The sequence below is a fragment of the Mercenaria mercenaria genome, chromosome 12 (genome assembly GCF_021730395.1).
Source record: "Mercenaria mercenaria strain notata chromosome 12, MADL_Memer_1, whole genome shotgun sequence".
In the NCBI taxonomy this organism is placed as follows: Eukaryota; Metazoa; Mollusca; class Bivalvia; order Venerida; family Veneridae; genus Mercenaria; species Mercenaria mercenaria.
The window spans coordinates 13,648,010-13,669,806 of NC_069372.1; the positions used below are offsets into that span (position 1 = coordinate 13,648,010).

The 21,797-nt window shown below is 34.8% G+C and overlaps 1 protein-coding gene across 1 annotated transcript; it reads left to right on the forward strand.

Annotated features, from left to right (window-relative positions):
• The first annotated feature begins 229 nt into the window (after positions 1–229).
• Positions 230–18,772, forward strand: LOC128547499 (pentraxin fusion protein-like). The gene is made up of 7 exons (XM_053520440.1): positions 230–331; positions 1,834–1,887; positions 5,160–5,233; positions 5,837–5,853; positions 15,947–16,159; positions 16,796–17,011; positions 17,413–18,772. Exons 1-7 carry the CDS (start codon positions 230–232, stop codon positions 17,619–17,621), a joined length of 885 nt encoding a protein of 294 aa, XP_053376415.1. The 3' UTR covers positions 17,622–18,772.
• The last annotated feature ends 3,025 nt before the right edge of the window (positions 18,773–21,797 follow it).

Consider the following 21,797-nt stretch of genomic DNA (forward strand, 5'->3'; position numbering starts at 1 on the left):
GAAGGGTAGGGGTAGGGTAGGATAGGCTAGGCTAGGGTGGTAGGGGTAGGCTAGGCTATGCTAGGGTTGTAGGTGGAGGTAGATGGCAGGGCAGGGCAGTAGAGGTAGGGTAGAGAAGGGAAGGGAAGGTTAAACAAGAAACCATGTTGAAAGCTACCGTTTTTGTGTCGAGCTTTTTTAGATTTTACCTGAAACCCTTTCAAATCTCTTGTGAGTATCTAGACTAAGTATGTCGTATTTGTATATGATGTCAAAAGCATTTGAAGTAGGAGAAAATGGAATTATCAAAAAGGCTTTTAGCAGTTCTCCACCTAATGGGGATATTTTATCCGTAAATTTATCCGGTAGATCATTAATTCTCAGACAGACCAACATACTTTACAAATAATGTACAAATTGAAAGCCCGTCGGAAAAAGTTGGCCATTGAAACTTGTCTGCACTTTGAATTTATAGTATTGAACAAGGGTGTCTGTCATATTCTGTACAGTTAAGACAGATATTTCTCCCTGGACTATTCATTTTTTTCTTTCTTTTTTTAGCTTTGCACTCCAACTTAATATACTCTTGTGTAGCAACATGCCATTTTCGATCGTAAAGAAGCTCACTAAAAGAAAATAAATTGAAGTATTTTGAGTCTAAAGCAAAAAGATTTTCTAAATATATGATGAATAAAGGTACTTAAAGCACAAAGTTTATTCTCTTTTATCCCAAGTGTTGTTTCAATATTTTACCAATCTATATTTCTGTTTGAAATGCTTTTACCTGATAAAAGGTATTGTGTGCAGATTATAATGCTTTTACCTGTGTGCAGATTATAATGCTTTTACCTGATACAAGGTATTGTGTGCAGATTATAATGCTTTTACCTGATACAAGGTATTTGTGTGCAGATTATAATGCTTTTACCTGATACAAGGTATTTGTGTGCAGATTATAATGCTTTTACCTGATACAAGGTATTGTGTGCAGATTATATTCCTAGTTTCAACATTTCAAACTTCTAAATAATTAAGGATAATAATTTGTACGAACTCGTGGAGCCCGTCGAAATTTGTTTGAGCCATCTGTAGTTGGAGATAAATTACGTTTCATGCCATAAAGGTTGAACTTACGAGATAAACATGTGGATCTATGAGCTTCAAGAAATCATCTCATCAGGAAAATCAGAAAACTCTGTAACAATAATGGATACTCATTAAAAATACATAATTATATGATATGTGTAAACTCATTTAAGTATCACGCATCTGTCTAAAATAGATTCTGTTAAGAAAACGCAGTTCTCTGAAATCGTTGGTGAGCATGTTACGAATACAGAATTGCATTTATTTCATCATATATAAAATGATTTCCCATCTCGCTGGTTAATCCATTCCAAACACTGGAGCGGAAACATTTAATTAATTTAAGGGTTGGGGGGGGGGGGGGGGGGTAGGATGGAAGATATAGAAAGAAGTTAGAATACGATTTTAAGTTCAAAATTTATATATGTATATAACATCATTTAACAACACTGTCTTTTATGTGCTGATTTATGCATATGACAAATATCAAGTATTATTTTGATTTGTTGCGTTGTAAATGAAATTAGGAGCGAGGCGGAGTTTGCTATAGAATTAAAACCCCATGAATATTTGCTAAACGAGGAATCTAACATCCCACTTTCCCAACTTGGCCAAGATACTACTCAACTCCCTATATTAAAAACTACCCATCCCATAATACGAAAAGGCCAAATACAACAATTTATTTTCTGAAAAAGAATATAGCAGTTAGAGTGAGGCCCCTTCTACAATATGTTAGTTAGTGAAAATCCAATTAATTACTTACAGGATTACTTCAGACAAATAGCATCAAATAACCGACAGCGTCAACCCGCCTTCAATGTAAGTTAATTGTTACTAATAGATCTAGTTCCTACAGAAGGTCGGTGGCAATACCTTGCCTCCGACTTGTCAAATGCACAAAAAAAGCTGCCATAAAGATCAATGGCGATCTCGCCTTTGAACTATTTAAATGTAAATCTACAATTGATAACTCTACTAGACTGATTACGTCAACTCGCATTCAATTCACCTTAAGAATAAAAATAGGGGGCTCTTTTACAATACAAAAAAAAATCCCATCCCAAAAATGCATCCAGAACAATGCCCACAAAATAATTGTAGCAGTATGCACTTTAGCCTGTTCCGAAGACCAAGAAAAATAAACTTGTTTGAAAACCGAAAATGTACTAAGAATTACACCCAAAAAATTCTAAAACGACAGATAATTAATATTTAAATGATTTTACATTGTAGTTCCTAATTTATTACTATTCCCTCGTACAAAATTATAAACCCCGTGTCAGCGTTATTTAATTTCACCCGGGCCTAGAATTATGACGTCACGCACATTATGGAGGTAGCGAAACAGCTAACGTCGGTGGTTTAGACTATTTTAACTATATTACAAATCACCCCAATAACCTGCTAGCTATTAAAAGATTGCTATTAACGCTATGAAAATAAAATAATATTGTACGCAATCATCTGAAATTGGATACAAAACATACAAATGTATACGGAGCCACAGATATTACTTCAGGTCTCCAAGCAAAATGTAATCAAACTCGGAACAGCGAATGGGTCGTTCCCGTAAAAGAAGCAAGTGCGTATAACAAAGCAAGCACACCGGACAATTCTACCTCATGGTAAATACATAAATACATGCGATTATAATAACATAAAAATGAGAGTTTTCACTCTGTATCATGAATTCAGATGTATTAATCATACTTATCACATGTTTGACGTCGCGGGAGTGTAATAAAGCCATTATTTAAAAATGATAATACACTAGTGTAATAAAGCTTTGACGTCGACGTCATTTATAGTATAAGAGACGTTGGTGAAATTGTCTTGTTTATATAGCAAAAGAAAGAAGATTTTTTATGTTTCTATAGGAAAAGCTGACATGTGATAAAAAGAATATTACATTTGTGATTTTCCATATTGAATTTATTAAACTCGTTGAATAAAATTGATAAAATGCTCGATAGAACCTCGCATTTTATCATTTTATTCAACTCGTTTAATAAATTCAATATGTAAAAACACTCATGTAATATCCTCTATATACACAAACTGTTATAAAGTATCAAGGTTTCGAATGTCAAAATATATAACACTACCCGCCCCCTTTTTTCAGTGTACATGTAAATTCTTTTTTACATTAAACCAAAAGAAAATTTGAGCAATTAAAACGCTTAAATTTAGCATGGGGAAATATCCCATAACAGTTATTTGTTATAACAATTGGTAATAACCCCCCAAGAATCAGTATGTTTTGAATAATTAAGAAGTTTAAATAACCAGACAACTGGCGCCAGACCAGAAAGAAAATGCCATGGGACATGCCGTACCTTAACCCTAGATATAATCGAATAATCGACCATTTCAGTCATGCATTTCTCACCTAAAACGCGCAGTTCGCTAAAGAGTGCTATGCATATTTAACAAATTGGAATTTTTCATTCATGGCACACCAGTCACATTATATCAATGTTTTTTTAGAGACACTCCGCATATTTTATGTTTCATTAACGTTGTAAAAAAAGTTGCATAAACTTTCCCTACTGACCTTCCAGTTCATATGACACGACTGTGTGCACATGTATGCGAAACGTGAACAAGCAAAAAAGGAATGTTCAGTAGTCGCAGTTATACAATCAAACTCAAAATGATGAAGGTAAAATCAAACAGTGGTGCACATTATTTCAGCATGCATTTACCGAAGTGCGTGTTTTCGATCAGAATACGCGATTGAAATTGACTGATATATTTTCCCGTTGGGTACCATGGTTCTAATAATATACCTAGGGGAAGGGTATAACAAGTTCAAATGCATTTTCTTTCTGATCTGGTGCCAGTGAACCAGACAATTAAAGAACTCAGGTCGTTTTATTCACTTGTTTTAATTGCAGGAGGAGATTAGTGCATTGTACATTCTTTATTTCTAGTTGGTTGCTATAATGGGAACCCAGGGATTGTGATGCTGTAGATGTAAAGTATTGCCACTTTCCGCAAATACCTAATACATTATTTATTGGACATTAGTCTGGTGTGATTTTATACTCAGTTCCAAAAGAAAGTGTGCAGTTTTTAAGTTTAAATATTTCAAAAAGTTCCCCGACGTTTTTGGTTCATTTTTTTTTCATACTCTAACTCTCAGGTATAACTCAAAATCTAAAATGCACACCAATTTGTTTACGAACTGATTTAAATTTTGGTACCAAACATTATAAGTTTTCATGAAAATAACCGAGAAAAAATAACAGAAAACTAAGTGCACACTTTCTTTTGGAACTGAGTGTATATCAAGTAAAATTAATCTCATAGGTCTGCGTAGCCTAGGAAGCCGTTGATAATATGCGTGCTTTGTCAGAAGAAATCATACCTAATATCTATGCATTAAAGGTCCCACTTAATTTGCGCTAATTAGTGTTAACTGGCATTTATCGAGTTTCTGATATTATCAGGTAGAAAAAAGTTAGAAATTGTCAGACTGGATTCCCAGGCTAGGGTCTATGGCGTACCATTTGGGTCAAAAGTAAATAGATAGAACAAGGAGTATTAAAATTGTACCTGCATGTACAATTTTATACGTGCAGGTATATTTTCACACTTGCAGGTATATTTTTGTACCTGCACGTACAAATTGGAAATGTACGTGCAGGTATAAAATTGTACCTGCACGTACAATTTTATACCTGCACGTACACTTTTATACCTGCACGTACAACTTTATACCTGTAGGTATATATTTTCAAAAAAACGTGCAGGTAGAAAAATGTACGTGCAGGTATAAAATTGAACGTGCACGTACTATTTTATACTTGCACGTACAAAAATATTTATACCTGCAGGTATAAATTATACCTCCACGTACAGTTCTGATTTGTACCTGCACGTATAAAATTGTAACTGCGGGTATAATTTACATCTGCAGGTAAAATTTTATACCTGCAGGTACATTGCTGATTTGTACCTGCAGGTATAAAATTACACCTGAGGGTATAATTTACACATGCAGGTAAAATTTTATACGTGGAGGTACAATTTTATATGTGCAGGTATATTTTTGATTTACACCTACAGGTATATTTTTGCACCTGCAGGTACAGTTTTGTAACTACTTGGTGTATTTCTTTACTTTTAACCCAAATGGTACGCCATACGGGTCTGCGACAAGGTAAATAGTCTACCTTACCATGGTAAGGTTGACAGAAACACTAATACAGTGAATTAAATGTCAATGTAAATTATGCATAGACGAATGCATCCTTTTTGTATTTATTGTAGAAACAAACTATTGCATCATGTCAAAAGCCGTTTGCGTTTTTGACTTGTTTAACTCTTAGCATACTAACGACAATTGTATCTACCTTTGTGACCAGTGCAGATCAAGATCAGCCTGCACATCCGTGCAGTCTGATCATAATCTGCACTGTTCGTTGTTCAGTCAGTAAATTTTCAGTGAATACCCATATGAACTATAAATGGTAATGTCTAAATTGAAAGATAGAGTAGTCCATTGATGAAACTTAGCAGGGTAAGAGTTAAAACAAACCTATTTCCCTCCAGGTGACAATTGTGTAAGGGTGAAGTGCTGACACATTGAACCCGCTTTATAACCATTGCGCCTCATTTCCCATTCTCCTGGGTAATAACACGCAGAACACTTTACATCTATCTTCAAACATATCAACATAAATATACAAACATAAATATTGTTAAGTATTGTCAAATACATTTACAATATGTATTAAATATATTGAACATGTTTTCTTACTAGCCAGATCAAAGATACAGGTATATAATTTGAATATATTTTTCTAGGCTTACAAATTAACCGACATCACACGTAATAATATTCATTCTCTACGAACATGCGTGAAAATTTCATCATTTCAAATTTTTAGTGTTGCCAACTATCACATTGTTTCATTTTGCAAAGTAATCACACCGCAACAGTCAGATTGTAATAGATTTATGTTACATATTATAGGCAGTGTAACTAAAAATACAAACTTCAAGTAGGAACTATCTATTTTAGATATAATTATGTGTAGTTAACTCCGTCAAAGTACGTAGACTGAAAAAACTATTAAAATATCATTTTCTGAAAAAGAGTTATCTGAGCTGAAAAAAAATGACCCTGGGTAAAATATTTGGAAAAAATGGAGACAACTCCGCTAAGACTTTATGGTAGGCTTAGGTGGCCATTGACCTAGAACCTCATGCAAACTATGCACGTTTTACCTCTAGGCAGGGAAAAAGCATGCATAACTGCCACACGGATTAGCAATCTGAATAGAAAATTATGTAAAGATCAAAAAAGTCTAAGTCAAAAACTTAAGTCCTATTCATAAAACAGCTTAAAATTAAGATACGTAAAAGTGATTTCAGTAGGGTCAATTGTTTGCTTAAAGTTAAGTCACCTAGCACCCTGTCTTATCTTTTTAGCTAAGAATTACTTAAGTTGTTTTATGAATAACAAATATACTTAAGTAAAATAAATTTATTACCTAAGAAATACTTAAGTAAATAATCAAATTCTTATACTTATACTTAAGATGCTTTATGAATACGGGCCCTGGTCTCTTTCTCAATTAAATTAATTTACTTAAATATGCGGAATATTTAGGAGTGCCGGGCACTGTCCTCCAGATCTTTTGCCAACTAATAATAGAGTTTTTAGATATCTGAAAATTGATGCTATATTTCTTAGGAACTTTATAACTGACAGACTATATGTTACGGAAACACATGAGAATTATTTGTTTTCACTAAATTTTACGATGAAAAGTCGAACATCGTTTGTAACGCTTTACTTGAGGTAGAATCCCTCGATTATAAATATCTATATTCAACACACGTTACCCTTACCCTGCTAAATTTCTACAATGAACTTGCCCATCATTCAATTATGACATTACCATTACCTGTTAAAAGGGGTGCTTAACAAAAAGTTACTGAACTGAATGGCGAACAGTGCAGATCTTGATCAGACTGCACGGATGTGCAAGCTAATCATGCATGATCTAAACTGGATGCAAAGGCAGAACCAATCAATCGCGTACAGCATCATAAGGGTTGAACACTAAATCCTCCATAGCACTATTGTTAGCGACAGCAGAAAAAATTTCTGTTGCCACGGCGGTCATTGGCTTCGATTCCCGGCGCAGTCATCTTTTTTCCTTGATTTGGCATTTTAAATATTTATAAAAGGCAAATTTAACATATAGGTCCGGGTGTTTATCTATTTTTACTTATGTATATAAAACAAATAATTTTCTATTGCAAACTCATATAAGAAGAAATGTGTTTCTCCTTATCATAAGCAATCTAAAGATCATTATCTAAATCATTCTTACTATCATGCTGGTTTTTCTCTGCCACAGAGCGAGATGCATGTAATTATAATTATCTATTAATGATGCATGCCCTTGAGGTTACCTGGCTCAAAAAGAGCGATATTTTGGGCAAATTCGTAGCAGTGATAACGGATAATTCAACGGAAATGACGTCAACGTGAAGAAAAACAACAGATATCCCTGCGCATTTCATTGAAATTAAATGACGTTGAGGTAGAGTTTATTTATTCATTCTGCATTCGTTTTATGCGCTTTATGCTTAAATAGCTTTAACTCATGCCCATTTCGTGTAATAACATCTTTAGAACCCCTCGGGATTCTGCATATGTTGTAACACGAAAAAACATGCGTTATCAAGAAATTTTGATGTTTCAGCATAACAAATCTTGCATGTGATAAAAACTCTTCCCATAGAGCCTTTCATTTTATTATTTTATTCAAATTGTGTAATTAAGGGTGCTATAGTTTACTGAATACATGTTTTATACTTAAAATGACATTAACCGATCTAATGTACTAAACTTGTCGCAGTGGGTTAGACTGAACGCCGAACACCATGTCTTTGTTGTAGGTATGGGTTCGAATATAGAATTCAAAACAATAGAATATGATACGTACTAATTGAATCATAATTGCTAATACACTAAAAAATCATCATGGGTTCGAACCTACACGTTATGCGCATTCTGTGTATGTGCGTCAAACACTCTTACACTGTGCAGTCTTTGTTAGATTTTCTAAAGCGAATCATCAGCCGAGATGATCCGACTACCAGATCAATCTTAGTATATGAACTCGCCCAAAAGGTTATTTATGAAGGTGAAAGTGTATTTTACCCAAATAGAAAATTTATATCTTTTAGCGTCAACGATTTGTTTTATTTAGCGAGCCTAAAAAAAGGAAAAAATTTATAACACTTCCGCTTTTAGACACAATATCTTTAATCAAATCGTCATGGAGAAGATAGTGCGGATGACGCCTCGCCCGAGGACCGATCACACGACCACGCGATCTGTAGATTTGCGCTGTCCCTTTTGAACTAAGCAGGCGGGCTACATTTATTTGCATAACTCTTCACTAGAAAAAAATTCCTACAGGAAATATTTCCTATAGGAACGCATTCCCATGGGAAACGCTTCCCTAGGGAACAGTTTCCTACAGGAAACTTTTCCCAAGGGAACAATTTCCTATGGGATTCCCATGGGAAAACTAAATTATCTTCTTTTTTTTAACAAATAAACTAGCCAGTGCCATAAAAGTATTTTTATAAAACAGCTATGATGTTTTTCTAATAGTTTATATAAAAATTAAAAAATAAGATTTCCCAAATGTTTCCCATGGGAAAACACCGTTCCCATAGGAAAACCATTTTCCCATGGGAAATGACCGTCTCCCATAGGAAATCGGCCATTTCCCATGGGAAACAGAATATTATAATAGCAATATCTATCCAAATAATAAGACTAGAATGATGAAAGTTGTTGGTTGCTATATGGTAGATATGGGCTATCATTCAGTACCATTTTAAAGTTCAAAGCCTTTGTAGAAGAACTTGACGTTTTTGCCAATTATTGTCCGTGGCAAATTAAAATTGGCGGCCATTATTTATCTAAGCTATTACAATGTTTAACTAATACAATAATCACTCACTGTTTTTATAATAATGTTACTCCGCTAAAAGAATTGGGAAAAAATCAAAGAATAACGGTTCTTAAACTTCGAGAACTTCCGTAACCGAGCCTCGTTTGAAAAAAATACAACATGGCAATTGCAGAAGGCAAAAGCAGGGACAGTTAAATAAATCTCAAAACATGGATAGTTTAGGAAGAGTTGGGTAAAATCACTTAGCTGATAGGTAAATGACTTTGATACAGAAAGATTTTTACTGAAATTGGTAAGTTGACATTATGTATAAACATGAACATTTTCAAAAGCAATGAACAATATCGGTACCGCTACGTCTCACAACAATCTCGATAATACAAAGCTACTTGAATATAATCTGATAATAAAAAGCTGTAACAGTTAGGAAAAAAAGATAAGCATTAGAAGTTAATCAATATATATGTATGTATATATTTTTGCCTTTATTCTGTCATTCCACAGAACAGAACAGAACAGAACAGAATGTTTTATTCCAGACTTATACATAAGTACATCGTCTTGTCTACATACAATATAAATAGCAATCATAATCACGTGAATATGTACAGGGCAAATGAATATATACAACAAAACACAAAGAACACACACATTGAACTGTTACTGAACAATTATTTATGAATACTCTATTGGGAATTTAAAACTGCGTTTCTTAATAACATAGCTTCTTTAATATATTTGGATATATTTACCAAGATCGTTCTGTTTTGACTCTTAAGTAATTCGATAAATTTATACATAGACGGTTTAACATAATAATTTTTTTTCAAGTATTTTTAGGTATATCTTGAAAACATGGACATACTCATACAAAATGATATTCATCCTCTTAATCTAAAAGGTTACAACATTGACAATATCTCTGTTCTGTTCGTGTGGAATGTTATTACTTGCATATCTTCCAGTTTGTATTCTAAGGGGATGCGCAGAGACTCTCAATCGACAAAAATAAACTCTATAATTTCGTGGTAATATATCAAGATAGCAAAAAAAAAAACAACAGATTTACAATGATTATAGTTACTAAGTACTGTAATTCGATCCAATGTACCAGCCCATTCTTGCTTGGAAGTATCTACAACTCTACATTTAAAACATTAGGAAACAATTTGGGGCCCACAAAGTAATCTTCATTAAAACATCTGAGAAACCATAGTCACTTAACAACTTTTTGATGTTTGATACCCGGTAATTACTTCCTCTGTTACAATCATTTAAACATTCTTTATACAAAGTTGCTAAAATAATGTTTTTGGAATTTCTCACTTTACACCAATATTTGATAATTCTAACATAACGAGATACATACAACGGGTATCGACCAAGCTCACCGTAAACAGCTGCTGAGCATGTATTTATTCTAACATTTAATAATTTTTTACAACATTTCAGATGTATTCTTTCCAATTCCTTAGACTTAGTATGACCCCATATTTCAGATCCGTATCCTAAAATAGAGCCGACAAAAGCACCGAATAACTGGCATAAAGTCTTTGGTTTTAACGCTTTACCTTTCAAATACTCTTGATTTAATGCAAAATTGCCTGTATAATTAAAAACAGTACCAAGGTAGTTAAAATCGTCCACAACATCTAGGTTCTGGCCATCATAGGTCCAGTGTTCTGCGGGTAATAATCGCCCACGCTTACGAAAAACCATTACTTTTGTTTTCGTTGTATTAACCTTTAATCCCCAAGTGTTGCAGTATATATGTAAAAGATCCAAATGATGATGTAGTTCAGAAGGAGACTTGCCTAAAATGGCCACATCATCAGCAAAAAGCAACAGAATTAAAACAATATCATCGAATGAAAGACCAGAGTCCATATTACTTTGTAAATAAAGTTCTAAGTCCTCTACGAAGAGAGAGAATAAAATTGGGGAGATTACCTCCCCTTGTCTTAATCCAACAGCATAGTGAAAATAATCAGAATAACTAGAACAAGATTTCACACATGATTTAACTTTTTGATACATATCCCGTATAATTCTAAGTAATTTTCCTTGTATACCAATTTTGTACAGTTTCAACCACAAGGCATTTCTATATATGCCATCAAAACACTTCATCATATCGACAAAAACAACATACAACCGTTTATTTTCATTGAGATACTTTTGTATTAAAGACATAAGCACAAATATAGCATCTACTGTAGACCACCTTTTCCGAAAACCAAACTGAGCATCTGAGACAATATTGTTACTTTCACAAAATGATTCAATTCGAATATTAAGTATAGTCGTAAATAATTTTGACAGACAACTGACTAATATCATTCCTCTATAATTACTGACGTCACCAGTACTGTACTGCCTTTTGTGAAGAGGTATAATGACTCCCTCTGTTCATATCTCAGGGTAAAATTCTGTGTTCATTACAAAAAGTTTCAGCATCATCATTTGTACAATTAAAAATATCATTACTGATATTTGCAAAATATTCCTTAAATACATCTATCGGTATGCTATTATTCCGCATTATTCCACATCGGTGGCCTTCTGACGCTCTTTGATCGAATCCGTCCCCAGGACGTAATAAATGTTCCGCTGCTCGTAGAGCTGTTGTTGTTATATTGATTTACTACTAAGCTTTGCACTAATTGATCTGCGTAAATTAATACTGCTACTTTTCAGAGAACGTTCTAGACTGTTCAAGACAACGGATTATAATTACAAGTTCATCTGCCAACATTTTAAAGTGATTAATTTGCAATGATGGACATTAATTTTCGTTATAATGAATTGGCTTTTGTAATTTTCTTTTTTATGTTTGGTTCTACCGAGCTACATAAATTAGGTAAGATGCTAATGCAACATTTATTCTGGAATAAAATATTTTACTTTATTTCAAAGGTCTGCAGATTATTTGCCATTTTCCAAAATTTCGAATCTATTTCAATAATAAAATAAACTATGATCTGTGTCCATGCGACAAAGATGCCATCATTCCGGTGATTGTACATGGTTTAATGACACTAGGTGAAATATTTTTAACCCTTAGCCTGCTGCAGGCGAATTTAACAGCCTTTGCAAACAGCTTGGAACCAGATCAGACGCCGATTAAATCGGCGTCTGATCAGGTTCCAAGCTGTTTGCTACTCTGACAATATTTCTTCCAATTTTGGAGCAAATTGAATGAACTTTACAATTTTAGCAGACGACATTTCCAGCAGACGACAATTTATCTAGCATGCTAAAGGTTAAGACATATGCAACACAAAACTTTAAGCACTTTATAAGTGAAGGACCATAACTCTCTCCTAGCTGAGTGATATTCCGAAGAGAATACCAGGTGCACAATTTGACATGATATACATTAATCCTCTGATGTTTTATGACCCAATGCCAAGTACATTTCGATATACATGGGACACGAGCATTTTTTTTTATTAATTCAGGAGTCATAACTCTGGTCTTGCAATGTGAAATTTAATTGAAACAGGTCTACAAATTCACATGCTGGATGATATTCCTACATGGTTTCATGACTCATACGATGTACGCTACAAAACATTTTAAGAATTTTATGTGATTTTTTTTAATTATTTCGAAAATAAGTGACGCATCAAATAATAATATGGCAGATATTTAATTCTAAACTCTATAGTCCTGTCGAGTATATATTGAAATAATGAAAAAGTTCGCGATTTTCTGGGAAAACCCTCGTATACAACAATCCCTTATTGTTTTATGGCTCTAAATAAAATACTTCTTGAGATATATGAAACAGAAACTTGTATGCCCTTCGCGGCATATTTTTGACAATCAACGGCCGTAACTCTGTTCTGACTTGTACAATCCCAAGTGTACAACATTACATGCTGAATAATACTCTTGTAATGTTTCATACTCCTTGGTCGAATACTTTTTGAGATGCATGCGACACAAGTTAAGGCCATTTTATGCAGGGTCACAACTCTGGTCTCGCTATAAGAGATCCGAATTAAAACATAAGGTGAACAATTTCCTTGCCTGAATAACAATGCTGTAAGGCTTGATGACACTGGGTCAAATACGTTTTAGATGTGTACGACATAAATTCAGACGGGCGGACGGACGGACTGACGTTCCGACATATGGGTATTTATGTGGCTACACTTTTGTTCTCTCTATTGTTCTTTTAGCAACTTAACAGAAAAATAGCCACATGAAAGCCTTACGGAATAAATGACATCAAAGAAATAGTACAGTTACCTATTGTGCCTATAACCACTTAAGTATGCAAATGTGGGCTCGGGCAGACGCATGGGCAGACGGACGGAAAAGGGCAACTCGGGCAACTGTTTAGCGGTTGATTTGCAGAGCCTCTTTTCTGTCTGGGGCCAGCTATGTAAATCTGCACCTTCATTTTTTTTATCGAATGTATGTTTTAATTGTTTACAAAGTTGCCATTATTTATATCGTACACTACATAATGAGAGTACTGTTTTGAAATAGATAACTGAGTCGCACCATGAGAAAAAAACCAACATAGTGCGTTTGCGACCAGCATGGATACAGCCCAGTCCGCGCATCCTCGCAGTCTGGTCAGGATCCATGCTGTTTGCTAACGGTTTCTCCAATTGCAATAGGCTTTGAAAGCGAACAGCATGGATTCTGACCAGACTGCGCGGATGCGCAGGCTGGTCTGTATCCATGCTGGTCGCAAACGCACTATGTTGGTTTTCTGGTTTTCTGATGGCGCGGCTCATATTACGTTGCTGGAAATTAGTCTTGTATCTAGTTTAAGTGTTTATTCATACAATATGTCTGTGTAAGTATGTTTTGTAGAAAAATAATGTTTGAGTTTACAGAATAATCAACCATTTTCGTAAAATTTTTCCCAATAAAAGAAAGTATTACACAATTTTAAATGTATCGAACTTCGTAATAAAAAGTCAGTTAAATCATACAGAGGTAGTTTTTCGTCAGTTCGCGGGAAGGTCTGCCGAATATTTTCATTTATCTTCAAATGTAAGAACTACTTCAAAGAAAACTGATTCAAGATGTTTAAGTTGCCAAGTCACCATTGACGTTTGGCTAGGCGTTTCAATTTTTTTCATAACAACGCCTTCATAAAGGCCACTTTACCGAAAGAGAAAAGACCTGATAATAATAATATATTTTAAATGTGTGTGAATAATTTCTATAGACAAAAAAATGGTCTGATATATGACACATAATTTGACATCATCTTATGGGCAGGTGAATCCTTTTTGAACTGTCGATAATTTATGTAATCCTCGGTCAAAGGTATTTCAGAGCATGGATCTAAATTTGGAAAATTTAATATTTTAATTAGCAGCTTTATTCAGCGGCTACCAGTTACATAAAATACGTGGACAACAAACGGTTTTGCCATTTTATTTGAATTAAACCACATTTGTAGAGGGGAATAACTATCATTGTTGAGGCAGTAACTTAAAAAAGGAGTCATTATATGAGCCGCGCCATGAGAAAACCAACATAGTGCATTTGCGACCAGCATGATCCACGCAGTCTGGTCAGGATCCATGCTGTTCGCAAGCCTATTGCAATTAGAGAAACCGTTAGCGAACAGCATGGATCCTGACCAGACTGCGCGGACGCACAGGCTGGTCTGGATCCTTACTGGTCGCAAACACAATGTTGGTTTTCACGTGGCGCGGCTCAAATGTCAAAGAATATTAATTCCGTACTTTGGTGAAATATATTTCAAATTGAATGTTCTAATGAAAAGTTAAATGTTCAGATTTTTTCTTTTATGTTGTAAAATTTGATTTACCTGGATTTTTCGAAGAAACTCAATGAAAAGATATGTGTGTTTGCTATGTTTTTGCTAGACCAATTTGAAAATTGACATCAGAATATTTTCGAATTTTTCACAGTTGTAACTTCCATATACGGTCAGATAAGATGCAACAGTCTGTTTGCTAATTCTGTTTTAGATATTTTGTAAATAAATAAAGATATTCAAGGATAAAATCTAAAGTTGATTTTATAACATTTTATTCAATTATCAGTATTTTGTTATTATATGGAATATTTCGAATTTATTAATAACTAATGGTAAGCCAGTTATATTTGTGGTTTTATAACCTTCTTTCGTACGCCAAATCCAGCCATTATCAGATGTTATCCAGATAAATGACCTCACGCTATGACTTTATAAAATAATGCATTAATTCATTCATATATTTCATAGTTTATTATAATATTAGACATCTACCAGCATCAATATAAAACATATATCCAAAATTTTCATAATTACAAGAGACTTAAACATGTACTATTATAAAAAATATCAATATTACTGACATAAAAAAATTGTAATATTTACCTATAAAACCGCCATAACACCAATGTTAACCCTTTGTAACTATAAAGGCTCACAAAAATATTGAAAACAGAAAAAACTATCAAACCTAAAGAAGATCATACACAAGTGAATAATTTCCAAGATTCACATCATACGATGTTTCTCATCAGAGATCTGGTACCATCGTACTGCGCATGTCACAAAAACATTATCATCTGAGTCAAAATACGCAAATTTTTTATGTCCGCAGGCATTAAATAGTTAGGGTAAGGATTACTATGATTATAAAATATATACATTAAAAGATCCTAGACATTCGAATCGCCAGTATCCGGTATATACAGGAGTCTGTAATATATCACAGACGCACCAGATGTGTTTTTTGTCACAGTCCATATCATACGGCTAAATTTGTTTTCTACGTCATTTGTATTTTCAAAAAAATCAGCTGTTTTATACTTGTTATTAATGTACATTCAAATGAGTTATTGTTAAAATGTTTACGAATGTTTCTGCTTTCAAAGTACAAAGAAACCTCAAAACACTCTGCAGTTCGTGTGATTAATGTATTTTAATATTAAAACAGAGAATCTTGCACTTGGCAAGAAGGCATATCAGTCGTCAGATTTGCATAAAGGATTTGCGGACAAAGCCGTGGATGGAGGACTTTCACAAACGTTCAGCGATGGTTCCTGTACACACACAAATGATGACGCAAATTCTTACTGGGAAGTTGACTTGGGCAAACACTTCTTCATTGATCACGTGACCATATACAATCGACGAGATGTTCCGGATCGTAAATATAGCTATAATATAATTATGTGTCTGTTCTAGGCTTCACAACTATTTTTAAATACTTTATAATCAAGGCTCTTACACTTTTAGCGATGGGTACTTGTATGCACTTAATTACAAGAGAAATGTCCCCCTTAGTCATAATTCATTACTACTGGTAGGCAGCACATATGTATATGTATTGTTTTTTAAATTATCTTCTATATACAAGATGGCAGCAAAACGTTATGTCGTCTTTAATTAAAAAAAAAACAGTTGAAACTCAATATTTCCATTTCCAAGGGATCGAGCGTTTTACTTTGATATAACCGAATTTCGACTAAACATGATAATTGAGCCGCGCCATGAGAAAACCAACATAGTGGCTTTTGTGACCAGCGGATGCACAGGCTGGTCTGGATCCATGCTGGTCGCTAACCCACTATGTTGATTTTCTCATGGCGCGGCTCATATTTTGTGACTCTGTTTTAGGGAAGGACTCGAAAATATCTTCGAGATAGCCGGAATTTTGAGATCAGCGAGTTCAAGATATCGAAGTTCAACTGTATTTTGTAAAAGAAATCATGACTTGATTTGATAAATATGTACATGTAAAGAAGAAAGAATTATATACATATATACTGAATAAAATTTACAGCTAACAGACTGAGACATGTTGAGCTATACATTGGTTGTGGAACAAGTAACTACAAACGGTACGGTTATTATGGAGGAGTCGTTGGTTCAAGGCATACGTTCAACCTCACACAGCCGGCCGTTGGGCAGTGGGTTCGCATAACAAGGATCCCTTCTGTGGCTGACTTCTTGTCGCTTTGCGAAGTGCAAGTTTTTGGATGGAATGCAGCTGACTCGTGTATGTTAAACCTGTGTATATAAAGATTATCATAATACTCCTGATCAAAATTTTCTTTCAAACCTACCAATTAAAGGAGCCGAAGTTCTAAGGTCTTTTAAGTCTAATCTCCTGTATAGTACCACCTCTTATTAATTTGAAACGTACAAATTGCTTGCTTGCTGAATAATTCATTTTATGTTACATGTTAACTGGTGTGTTACACTTGTAACAGATGCTTGGTATGTCACATTTGTGTCCGCTTTAAACTAACAGTAACTCATCTTTAATTAACTAAGTTGTCAGGTGCTTGCAAAGTAAGTTTTTAACAGGTAGAGGATAAGATGCACCGAGCTTTGTTATAAAACTAAAACATTTTGAATTTCGCATCACATGGTTAATATTTTTGCCATATTTTGCAGACTTCAGAATAAATGAAGACAAGAAGGGTGCCGGAATATCCATTCAAGCTTCACTAAGGACAACAACTATCCAACACTGTGGCTACACATGTTACAAAACATGCGGATGCGAGGCAGCAAATTACGATGACGGTACTCACATGTGTGATCTGTTGACGTCAAACTCTGCTGAAGAAGCAGACGGACAATCATTGTTGATTCCATTATAAACGGTTACGCCGTTAACTGACTGATATGCTTTTTTTGTTGTACCAATTTATATCGTCATGTCACTTCTAGTTTTCTTTAATGTTTGATGCTAAAAACTAAAGCAATGTATTCTATACTTATACAACCCCATTCATATATCCCACCAGAAACCGTTACTCACGCTTGTTGAACATTGATACATGTTTCCTTTTGTGCTCCTCTTGTCCGTGTTTGCGAGGTGTTATCATGAAATCGCTTAATCTTTACGCTGGCGCTGGTGTAACTTATGTTTGATATTCGAAACATATCGTTAATGTTTTGTTTGGTTGCAATTTTCATATTGATGTAACAGAATAATAGCGCACAGATCAGCTTTCAACTAATTAAGCATTGTGTTTTTTTATCTGTTGTTTTGGGTAGAAAATTCAAAAAATTCTTAGAGATACTAATCATTTGTGTTTTCATGTTTAGACTATAGTTGTTATTAACTACTCTAGCAAATTTCGTAACCCCGGAATGCTTCATCTATTTAGTTTTGGCCTAAATGACTTTGTTTACTATTATACCTGGTCAGATATTGCTAGTTCTCAACAGAAATGGATTTGGTTGACCTTACTTTCCATGGAACTTTCATTAACTGAATATAAATGTTAATTACCTTGTTTACATGGTTAGCAAATTGATGTTATTTATACACATTTAGCAAACTGAATTACAGTCGAATGTTTTTTTCTTTTATATTGGACTTTAATCAATTTGTTTTCTTAGTACTAGCCATTTATTTGCGAAAAGTAGTGATTGCTTCTGTATTTATTTATAAAGGTTCTATGCTTACATAGTGAATTTTTAGATTGACACGTTTTTAGAAATTGCTGTGAATATATTGAAATACTTGTAAACATGTTATTGCGATTCGAGTCTTTTAAAAGGGTATACATACTTAGAAAAAATGCTAAGAAGAAAGAATTGAATCAAGAAGATTAAATATGAGGAAAGGAAATTTTTTACAGAAACGGAATACGCTAGATCTAGTTAGAGAAAAGGTGTTAGAATGTTAAGGAGAATGAAAGCTTTGAAAGGGGTTTGAGTGCTTAGGTTATTGTAACATCGGGTTAGGATAATAAATAATTTAAAAGTTTGGCATGTCAAAAATTCGTTTAAGAAGCTGGTGTATATACATGGATCAATTCTTCGTATATTTCATGTTTGTAAATAAACCTGTGTGTTAGAAAAAACGTTTGACAGTCTTAATCTATGCAGCCTACAAAGTTTTGCGTTATATTTTTTTACAATAGATATCTTGCACATTTTAAATATTTGGCCATGTGATCAGTTGTTAGAAAATGATGAACAGATCTAGTAAAGCATCTTTAAGTCTTAAGCAGTCCGTCAGAAAATAATGAACATTGCCTTGTTAGATGCTAAACTATATGCTACATTGAAAATAGTGTAACGCATATCTTGGTTTGCTGTTACCATATCAGCATGTATGCTTGCCCTTTTTACTACAGCCACTGTAAGAATGGCTGCCTTACTGCAAACTAACGTTATCCTCTTTCTATATCTTATCTCAGTGAAAATGCCATGTAAAACTACCATTTATATGACACAATTTTCATTATAAAATCTATTTTTACGGTACATGTAACACAACCCGGCGTTAATTTAAGCCTTAATTTCTAAATTAACTTCATGATGTAAGAACGATGCAAGCATCTAACCGGTTTGACATTTCACGCCATAGCCTTTCTCTGTACATGATTGATTGATTGATTGAGAGCCGGAAGGACCAAAAGTCCCATGTGGTGACACACCAGTACTATCAAATTACTGATGTACAATCAACTTTCTGGAAGTTTGTTTTGAAGGGTTTAACGTCGCACCGATACACTTAAAGGGGACATATGGCAACATTCCAGCTTTGATGGTGAAGGAAGACTCCAGGTGTCCTCCGTGGATTATTTTATCAGGGGCGGGCACCTGGGTAGAACCACCGACTTTCCGTACGTCAGCTGGCTTCCTTGCATGAATATCTGAAAGCTCCGAGTGAGGCTCGAATCCATATCGGTCAGGTGCAAGTGATGTGAGTCAGCAACAATTCTGGAAGTCGAAAGGACGACGTTCGACAGGGTGCCAAAACGACGTCTGGCAAGTAGACGTTCAGCAGGGTGCCAAAACAACATTTGGCGCTGCGCAATATCAACAGATTCCAGGTGATAACTAAAAATGCTTTGTTCATGGATTCTTAAACTTGAAATGGTGTTTGGACATTAACAGCAGATGACCGCTATCGGTTTTGAGGTCGGTAAGTCACATTGACCCAGAACAGTAGAACATTTTTGGCTAAATAACTAGAGAATGCTTTGGTCTAGTGCACAGTGACCAAATAAGTTCTGTTCCTGTGCAGTTACTGAATGCATCGGGGTGGTGGTGGGGGGGGGGGGGGCATAACATGTCCTACGAGTTTTGGACTAAATCGTATTACAACAAAACCTTTTCTAACATAAATTGGTCTTGAACGTATATTGCATCAGATGACTATGTCAAAACAGTTAGTTAGCCTATTTAACCTTAATGCTACCAAAATGCTTTTACTAACTGGGAAAAAGCTGTACTTGTGCATGTCTGTAGATGCAAGAATCTGCAACTGTGTGATGTTAGTTTGATGTAGGCTTATGACTAGGTTTACTGAGCGTTGGACGATTTTGTATAACATTATGATTTGAAGTTTCTGATGGCGAGCTTCAAGAGATTTATCTGAGGGAAATTTCAGATGGTACGAAAGTATACCAGATGTGGAGGAACCAGGGAGATGTAGGCTCTGGTCTTCGTGTCTCTGCTGTTATTTTGAAGGTTACGCCGTTTAAAGCGTCACATGTCATTGACGTTGTTCGTCTCTTTATGTGTGATTTCCAAGCTAGGTCGGATTGAAGGTCCACTCCCAGGTATTTAGATGTTTGTTCCTCGGTTAGTTACATTTCAGTATGTTTTTTGCTGATAGAGACGACCTAAACCTTGTCTCACACAGAACACTGCTTTTTGAGGGTGAAAGTCAATTCCCTATTTCTGTTCCAATTTGGTTAGAAAGATCAGGTTAGATTGTTTTAGTAGCTGTCATCTACGAATCAGGTCTATGAACACATGTCAGGGAAACTTAACTCAAGATTGCTATCTCTAAAAGACTGGTGGACTACACTAAAAGTTTTCATTTCAAAAGACTCCCAAAATGCACTGACTCCTCTTAAAAATTCCGATACCAACACTTTAACGTTTGCTTCCCTCGAGAAAGCTGAGCTCCTGAACAATTTCTTTGCGGGACAGACTCATCTGAACGATTATGGCAAAACTGTCCCAGCGCCTAATGTTCTGCCTGAAGATGTTCAACTATCATCTATTGTTATTCAACCAAAAGAAGTTGAAGACGTTCTTAGAAATTTTGCAGTTTCAAAAGCGACTGGTCCCGACGGTGTAGGCTATTGTATTCTCCGTGAAGGGTCTCACGAACTTTCATTTCCACTTTATTCTCTCTTTAACCACTTTCTCCAGCAATGTGTAGTCCCAGATTCTTGGAAGGAAGCTCATGTATGTGCTGTCTTCAAGAAAATTGATCCAGCCCTCGTTAATAATCACCGCCCTATCTCGCTTCTTTGTTGTATTGAAAATTCTTATTAAGTGTTTGGCATATACGTCAACGTATTCGTTTGTTTAAAGCGTGGATCATCGTACGTAATAAGGCCAAAAAATGTTTGTTTCGGGTAACCCGATCCTACCTAGCAAAACCCGCCGATCCTAGCGTTTTATTTCACGATTCTATCAGTATAATCATGAACAGATTTAACTAATTCAGTGTTTTAGCTTCAAAATGATACAAAAAATCAAAACGATTATAATTTAGACCGTCGCAATTTTATCTAAAAATAGCAGGTCGTCCCATTTAAACACGTGACGCGCTGTTGTATTACCGCCGCCATTTTGAAAATTTTCAATCGGCGTGTAAAAATCGTCGTGTAAAAAGCAAGTAAGGCAGACTTAAACCTCCTTCAACATGAACTTACGTATCAATCATATGTTATTTCTTGATTTTATTATTAAATAAAGTACTTCAAAATTTAATTCGAATACGGCCGATGGTGGATGAAAACCGATTCTGCGGATGGTCTGAAACGTCGTACAAAATTTTGTGAAAAGATCGACAA

Coding starts and splice junctions, on each gene's coding strand:
- LOC128547499 (XM_053520440.1), top strand. CDS start 230: ATGTCGTATTTGTATATGATGTCAAAAGCATTTGAAGTAGGAGAAAAT. Junction 16,160..16,795: donor TCGACGAGATGTTCCGGATC/GTAAATATAGCT, acceptor TAAAATTTACAG/CTAACAGACTGAGACATGTT. Junction 17,012..17,412: donor ATGGAATGCAGCTGACTCGT/GTATGTTAAACC, acceptor CATATTTTGCAG/ACTTCAGAATAAATGAAGAC.